At 45.4% G+C, this 8400-nt stretch overlaps 1 protein-coding gene across 1 annotated transcript in view; it reads right to left on the reverse strand.

The window, feature by feature from the left end:
- Positions 1-6718, reverse strand: part of ZNF783 (zinc finger family member 783) — an 11883-nt gene extending 5165 nt beyond the window's left edge. Inside the window, exons 1-4 of the mRNA XM_012662079.1 lie at positions 6674-6718; positions 4643-5044; positions 4431-4557; positions 4158-4286 (exon numbers count right to left, since the gene is read on the reverse strand). Of these exons, the coding sequence (XP_012517533.1) occupies positions 4158-4286; positions 4431-4557; positions 4643-5044; positions 6674-6718 (703 nt within the window). The remainder of the gene's footprint in view (positions 1-4157; positions 4287-4430; positions 4558-4642; positions 5045-6673) is intronic.
- Between the last annotated feature and the right edge of the window lie 1682 nt (positions 6719-8400).

Raw genomic sequence — 8400 nt, forward strand, 5'->3', positions numbered from 1 at the left:
ATTCTATTCAGAGTAAAACTATATCCATTACTTTAGATTAGAAGCAGCTAAGACTATACAATATGGATTAATCAATTAAACTAGGAGAGTCACCTGAATTATTTTTTAAAGCAGTTTGTTTTCCTTGTGAATATGTGATCACATGATGAAAGAAAACCTTTAAGAAAGAAGGATTCATAGATGCTAATTAATCTAAACTAAATCCAAACTAAAATAGTGTCTTTGTATACCCTTCACTGAAGCCAATACTGTACAAAGATTCCTGATTTATTTAATAAAGATTATTTTAAAAAAAAATGATTCCGGTGTTTAGGGACTTCTGGTTCAGAACACTAGAACAATGGCTCCCAAACCCAAGTCCTCCACCAGGCTGCTATAGAAGGACTCCCGGGGAACACCCCCAGATTCTAATCAGTAGTTCTGGGTGGGGCCTAGGAAGTATGCACTTTTAAAAAACTTCCTATAGCAAAAAAAGATGAATGATTCACAGAGTAAGAAATTTAAATGACCCTTAAACATATTTAAAAAAAAAACTCAACCACACTCAATAGGAGAGGTGCCATTAAAACTTCACTGACATACTTCTTACCTATTAGACTGACAAAAACCCTGCAAGTTTGCCCACGTTCTGTTGGCCTGGCTATGGAAAAGAGGCCCTCTTTCACAACGCAGATGACAATGCAAATGACAATGCAAATGGTACGAGCCCTATGGAGGGGAATTTGGTGATAAATTCTCCCAAAATCACATATTCATTTACCTTTTGACCCAGAAGTCCAGTTTCTAGAAATCTAGTTCAAAAATACATTGGCAAAAATATGAACTGATTTATGTACAAAGTACTCCTTGCAGTATTATTTATATCAGCAAAATACTGGAAATAATCCAAATGTCCACAGAGGGGACTGGTTAAATAAACAATCACATCACAGAACATTCTGAATCCACTAAAGAACTGAGGAAGATCTCTACACACTGACATAAAGTGATCTCCAGGACACACTGTACAAGACTGGGATAGGGATACAAACGCATCTATGTGTTACCATATTTCCAAAAGGAAACACTGCAAGTATAAATAAACTAATAAAAACAATTACCTGTAGGGACAGGGGACAAGGATGGAAATGCGACTTCCCTGAATGTACCCTGCTAAATCATTTTGACTTTGTAAACATAAAATATCTTACATATTCAAAAAATTAACTTAAGTCAAAAAGTAAAAAGAACAATCTCTAAAAATCTAAAAATAGAAACAAATGAATACAACTTTATACCAAATTGGTGACATAAATGCATAGAGAAAATAATTATTTCAAGTGACTTTAAAGGACATTTTTTTCTTTTTTAGAGACAGGGTCTCACTTTGTCACCCAGACTGGAGTGCAGTATCGTGATCGCAGCTTACTATAACCTTGAACTGCTGGGCTCAGGTGATCCTCCCACCTCAGCCTCCTGAGTAGCTGGGACTACAAGTGTACCACCATGTCTGGCTAATTTTTTTATTTTTGTAGAGACAGGGGTCTTATTATGTTGCACAGGATGGTCTGGAACTCCTGGCCTCAAGTGAGCCTCCCACCTCGGCCTCCCAAAGTACTGGGATTATACGCATGAGCCACCACTCCCCGTCTAAAAGGTATTATTTTGTCTATAAGTCCTGAATAGAATGTATACAGAGGATAAAGATTGCTGCAAAGAAATCTTAGGTTTCAATCAAAAGTCTAATTGTTAGTAGAATTACTGGCTTCATTATTTTGAAATTGTAAGATATTACAGGATAATGAAATGTCAGGATTGGATATAAGATCATGCATAAGTAATTAGGCTAATTTAGTCAGGAATTTAAGATTTCCATGTAAAAGGAAAGTGATATACAAGTATAAAATCAAAGAATATTAAATCTGTGTTTGAAATATCTGTATAAACTCATGATTTTTCTCTTTTCAAAAATACACATTTTTCTGAAAAAGCCTAGAAGCAATGCTAAAAATTAGGAAAAACTCACACTCATATTGTGGTCTCTAAATATCATTCCTCACTGAAAGGAATCAAAACTCCATGAAGCAATGTTGATTCCAGGTCTGGGCAGGAAATACACAGATCAATGTGGCACATCTAATGGTGTCTGAAAGCCTCTAAAATCACATCAAAATGACCTATGGGCCAACTCAAAGAGGTTCCTACTAGCTAAAGATGGGACAATTTAAGCAGGAAAATAATAACTACAAAGGAATGGCACATGTAAAATATTCAACAATCTCTGGAGTCATAATAATACTTAAAATAAAAACGCTCAAGTCATGGGTCACCCCTGGAGGCTACTAAAACAGCAACTCTTCTTTCTGAACCTGATCAAGTAAAGAATTAAGCATCTATCCTGCCTCTTCTGTGCAGGATGTATTTCAGGGTAACTAAAGGAGTTGATGGGGAAACTATTCTTTATAAAAGAATTTCTGCTACTAAGTACAGAAGTAATGATAGAATTTCACCATCTTGCAACCCCCGATGACATAATGAATCTAGACAACAATCTTCAATGGTTATTAAAATCATCAGGGGAAAAGTTGATGGGGAACTTTTCAATAGAAGGATAAGGCTGACGATCACAAGAAGAAAGACAACCAAACGCCTTGTGCCTCCCGATATGATACAGCAGGGAGTACAGGGCACCACGTCTGGAGTAGTCTTGCCAGAAACATTGATCCTGAATCTAAATAAGCCTCTAGAGCTACCTAACAGCTTAGGAGATGCAAGAAATGCATCTTAAATGCCACATGTTAAATGCCACCAAATCCAAAATGTGGACATTAAAAAGACACAAGAAATGACAATGAGATGTCAACAAATAAATGGCACGGTGGGATCCATCAACTGACAAATGGATAAACAAGATGCGGTGTGTCTATACAGCGGCACGTCATTCACCAAAGAGGATCGAAGCACCGACGCACGCCACAGCAGGGGCAACCGTGAAAACAGCACACACAGGGAAAGCAGGCAGACACAAAAGGTCACATATTGTATGATTCCATTTATATGAAATGTCCCAAATGGGCAAATCCATAGATGCAAAAAACAGATTTGTGGCTGCCTGAGGCAGGAGAACAGGGAAGGGGACAGGGAATGACCGCTGGTGGGTATAGGGTTTCTTTCTGATGGGACGAGAAGGGTCTAAAATCAGGTTGTGGCGATCATTGTACACCTCCGAATATACTAAAAAACACTGAATTGTACACCTTAATAGGCGACTTGTACCGTATGTGAATTATATCTCAATAAAGCTGTTAGAAAAGCATGAGGGGTTTTATAGGCTTTTTATAGACTTCAGAGACATATAAATCAAATGCAACATGTGGACTTTCGTTTATTAGAATTAGGATCCAAACACCTATAGAGACATTTTTGAGACTATCAAAGAAAACAGAACAAGGGCTAAGTATTAGATGATATTCTGTAGGTGTGATATTGGTATTGTAGTTATGTTCAGAAAAAAGAAAAACTAGATGGATGAAGCAAATGTAGCAAACTCTGGATTATTGTTGAGTCTAGGTGATGATCATTTGGAGGTTCACCGTACTTTATTCCATCTACTTTCATTCATTTTTAAAAACTTTATTTTAAAAAAAGGTCCCCAGAGGATTCTGATGTGTAAGTCACCTTTGGAAGTACTGTCCTGTACACGAGCTCTGGGGATGGAGCGTGCCCAGCCTCCCAAGGGCCCACTTGCCACAGAGGGAAGCAGCCCGACAGGCCTTCCCACCAGGGCTGCAGTTGGGGAGCAGTGACGTGGGCACAAAGTGGACATGGACACCCATGAAGGAGGCAGTGGCAATACTGCAGCTGGTATTACTATTAGTAATAGTAAGTCCCCATAATTATAAAATACTCAGTGTATACGTGCTCAACATTGGCCATGGCGGTTAGTCCTCACAACATGAGGTAAGTGTGATTGTCCCAAGTACAGATGTAGAAACCTTACAGCTCTAAGGAAAAGCCCTCCACCTGCCTACTCATGGTGGCCTTGGACAGAGGGTGCCCTGCTTTGGGTTAAGGGTCTGTGCTCCTCTCCTGGCCTCTGAGATTGTCTGGGGAGCCCAGGAGGGTGGGGCCGTGGTTCAGCCTGCTCCAGCTGCTCCCCATCTTGCCCCCAAACTCACCAGCTCCCGGCTTCCTTGGGCATGCTGCCTCCTCCTCATTCCCCTTCTCCTGGTCCCAGTGATCTTTGGGACAAGGCTGCTCTCCCCTCTCTATCCGGGTAAGGATGTCCGGTTTGGAGATGGCATAATCTGTGTGGGGAATGGGGAGAGAGCTGGGTCCCATATGCCCACAGAGATGCAGAGACTCCCAAAGTAATAGAAGCCAAAGCAAAGACACTGACTGCAGGAGGCCAACCTGCAGACAGAGGCCCAGGTCCTCCTGTGCAGCCTTACCCAGGGAGACCAGCATCTCATAGTTGCCCCTCATCACGTGCTTGTAGAGCTCCCTCTGCCAGTCCTCCAGCTTGCCCCACTCCACCTCGGAGAAATACACGGCCACATCATCAAAGGTCACGGGCACCTGGAACCAGAAGTATGGCACACACTCACCCACACGCCCAGGCATGGAACCTTAGGTTCCCCAGGCCAGGGGACCCAAGGGCTACCTTGGGGACCTCCCCCTTGCTGCCCGGGGGCAGCCGCAGGACCCAGAAGTTCCTGTTGCGCAGCAGGTTCTCCACGTTCTCCAGCCGCCGCTGCAGCAGCCCGTACTCCTGCAGCAGGGTCCCCAGCACGGCCCACTTGCCCTCCAGCTGGTTCCCGAACTCCACGGCCGTCTTCTCGCAGTCGGCCAGCTTCTTCTCAGCTGTCCCCGCGCGCCCCTCCAGAGTCAGCAAGCGGGCCAGGCAGGAATCTACCTTCGTCTCCAAGGCCTGAATGGCGGCCACCACTGTCCACAGTGTGATCTCCGTGGAGTAGAGATATGAACTCTTCTCAGCAGCTGGCTGGGATGACAGAGGAGGAGTTGAAGACCTCTGGTCCTCTGTTTGCTTGTCCCTTTTGGGACCCTGATCACAAGAAAAGAGAGATGTTATGGAATTATGCAATCGAATTTCCATCTCAAAAAGAAATCTCAGAATGGCACCTGCCCTAGGAAAGCCCCATCTGCGATCCTGAGGGCCATTTAGCAGAAGAGTGGGGGTGGATAGGGAGGCTAGGATATCCACCCTCGGTGACAGGAGATACTGGCCGCACCAAGGTGCTTGCAAGTGGGAAACAGGAGGAAAAACATGGCTGTAGAGAAGCAGCATGTGCAGTATCAGGCAAGTGACTCCTCTTCCTGGGACTCAATCTCCTCCCCAGAAAATGAAGGGCCAAGGCTTTATAGCACATAGAGAACACGACCTCTGTGGTCAGACAGCCCGAGTACAACTCACAGGTCTGCCACTCACAAGCTGGCCAACTGTGAACACGGTTTTTAAAGTATCTTTCAACTTCACTTCCACATCTAAAAAATGGAGATAATAATATTACCTACATAATAGGATTGTAAGAATGAATAAGAATCTTTGTTAAAAAAACACTTGTTACAATGTCTAGCACACAATAAATAATAAATGTGAGCCCTATGTTGATAGGGCTAAGAATGTAATGATTGCTATGGAATGAATGTGTGTGTCCCCCTAAATCCATATGCTGAAGCACTAATCCCCAATACGATGGCATTTGGAGGTGGGGCCTTTGGAAGGCAATTGTGTCATGAAGGTAGAGCACTCATAAATAGGATTAGTGCCCTTGTAAGAAGAGACACGAGAAAGATGATTTCTTTCTTCCAGGTGAGGACACAACGGGAAGATGGCAAAGCATGAAGACAGCCCTCACCAGGAACCAAATCAGCTGGCACCTTGATGTTGCACTGCCAGCCTCCAGAACTGTGAGAAATAAATTTCGGTTGTTTATGCCACCCAATCTACGGTATTGTGTTATGACAGCCTGAGCAGACTAAGACAACGAGGTTGATGATGGGATGGTCTTGGCTCAGGAATACAGTATGAAGTAGTTCACGTGGCCTTTTTTTTCCTCCACCTCTTTCATTCCATTGCCCTTCAGGGCCTTGGAGAAAAGCTTCTGAAGCGCCTCAGCTTGCCTTGGCGTCTGAGTTACGAGTCCTCACTGTACACATGCAAGTGGCCCAGGTCCTCGTTCGCACTGCTAAAAGCCTTGCTGGAAAGACAAACTGACATTTCAGCTCTCCATTTCATGTGCCCTTCATGGTTTGAGTCCTATCTGCTTGACTGCATCTCAAATCCGTCCACTTGCCTCCTTCCCCACTGCCATCACCTAGTACAAGTCGCAATCGGCCTGGCCTGGGCCACTGCAATTCTGCCCGCTTGATCTCCCCACTTCAACTTCTCTCCCACGATACACAGAGTAGTCAGTAATCTTCTAAAAACACAAACTAGATCATTTCATTCCCCTGCTTAAAACTCTTCAATAGCTCCCCAGTGCACCTAGGATAAAATCTAAACTTCTTCATACCCCGGCCTACCTCTCTGACCATACGGCCTCCCAGTTACTTGCTACACCCCAGCCACTCTGGCCTCCCATGGGTTCCTAGGGTACACCAGCTCTCCTCCACCTGGTGTCTCTGCACATCTGGGTCCCCCTCATCTTTAAGGTTCTGGCTTAAACATCACCTCATAGAGACTTTCACTGCCTGATGCATCTAGTGCAAGCCCCATGTTAGTCCCTTCCTTCACAGCACTAATAAAACATAATTTCATGTGTTTGCCTGTTTTATGGTTTATTTCTCCCATGTTTATTTTCCAGCATATTATGTGCTATTGTATCCCCAGCTTCTGAAAGAGTGCCTCACTCATAGCAGATGCTCAATAACTACTTACTGAATAAATGAATGATAAAACAATGCATGCATTCAATAACGATCACTGAACCCTATTACACTAAAGGTACAATGGGGCCAGGGCTCACACCTGTAATCCCAGCGCTTTGGGAGGCCGGAGGAGATGGATCCCTTGAACCCAGGAGGTGGAGGTTAGAGTGAGCTATGATCACAACACCGCACTCCAGCCTGGGTGACAGAGTGAGACCCTGTCTCTAAAAATAAATAAAGATACAATGCGGATGCAGAAAAATTAATGTGGCTCTTCCTTCTCCAGGAGGAAAACTCTGTACAGAAATACTTCTTATTTTTTAAGAGACGGGGGTCTCACTCCGTTGCTTAGGCTAGTCTTGAAGTCCTGGCCTTAAGCAATCCTCCCACCTCAGCCTCCTGAGTTGCTGGGATTATAGGTCAGAGCCACCACACCCAACTTAGAAATACTCATAATAACTGTGTGAAAGAATGGACTGAGTTAAGGGCAAACCTGTCCTTTTTGGGAAGTCTGGGGCTCTCGGGGGCTGCAAGGCCACAGAGGGAAAGGAGCAGGTGGATAGGAATGGTCAGATGGTACCGAAGCAGTGAGCCAGGGCCAGGCCGGGCTGATGTGTCACCCATACAGCTACGGAAAGGCCTTCCAGCCCCGCCACCCCCATCCCAGGGAACAGGGCCATAAACCCTCAGAGTCCCAATCCCTTTCTCTCCCTTGCACTCAGGGAGCCCAAATGGAAGTACAGCAAGACTCACTAACTAATGGAGAGGGAGAGGAAGTTCCCTTTAAAAAACATCCAGAAAAATCAAGGTTTCAAAACTTCACTGAGATGTATTAATAACAGTAGATACCACTTCTGAGCTCTTTATAGGTGTTTTTCTAGTATGCCAAAAAATGGAAAAGGATTATTTTCTTAGAATTGGAAGAACTGCACAGTATCACGGCAACATTCCAAAATCTGCTAATCTTTAAAAAGAAAAAAACTCCATAATTCCTCTAATAAACAACGTTTTCTCTCTTTCTCCCAGGTAAAAGTAGAATACCAGGTATCTTAAAAGGGGTCTAATTCCAAACTCCTGGCCTGGGCGTGAGGCTCCGACATCCGCTAGGTGAGGGACCTTGAGCCAGTCCCTTCCCTAGCCTCAGACCCTGCGGATGTCACGCTGGCGACCCCTGTCCTCCCTGTCTGCCTTGGGAGGGGGCCACGGGACCTCAAAGGAGACAATGGATTTGGGAAACAGCTACTCAGTTCAGATGCGAGGTCGCACCGTCGTCTTCAATGAGACTGTGGCGCCCAGCTTGGCAGAGGCCGCGGAGGCGCCAGCTTCTTCTGCTTGCCTGACGTCGCGCCCCGCCCGCCGGGCCTGCAGTTTGGGCCGCCCGGTCACTGGCCTCCAGGCCGGGCCCGGACGCCAGACGAGAGCCGCAGATGGGCCTCGGGGGCCCGGCGCGGGCCGGGGCGGTGAGCTCGGAGGCTGCGCCCGTGGCCCTCCCAGCGGCCGGCCGGGGCGCGGCCCGAGACCCTCGCGCGG

The sequence above is a fragment of the Propithecus coquereli genome, unplaced genomic scaffold (genome assembly GCF_000956105.1).
Source record: "Propithecus coquereli isolate 6110/MARCELLA unplaced genomic scaffold, Pcoq_1.0 Scaffold75, whole genome shotgun sequence".
Classification (NCBI taxonomy): domain Eukaryota; kingdom Metazoa; phylum Chordata; class Mammalia; order Primates; family Indriidae; genus Propithecus; species Propithecus coquereli.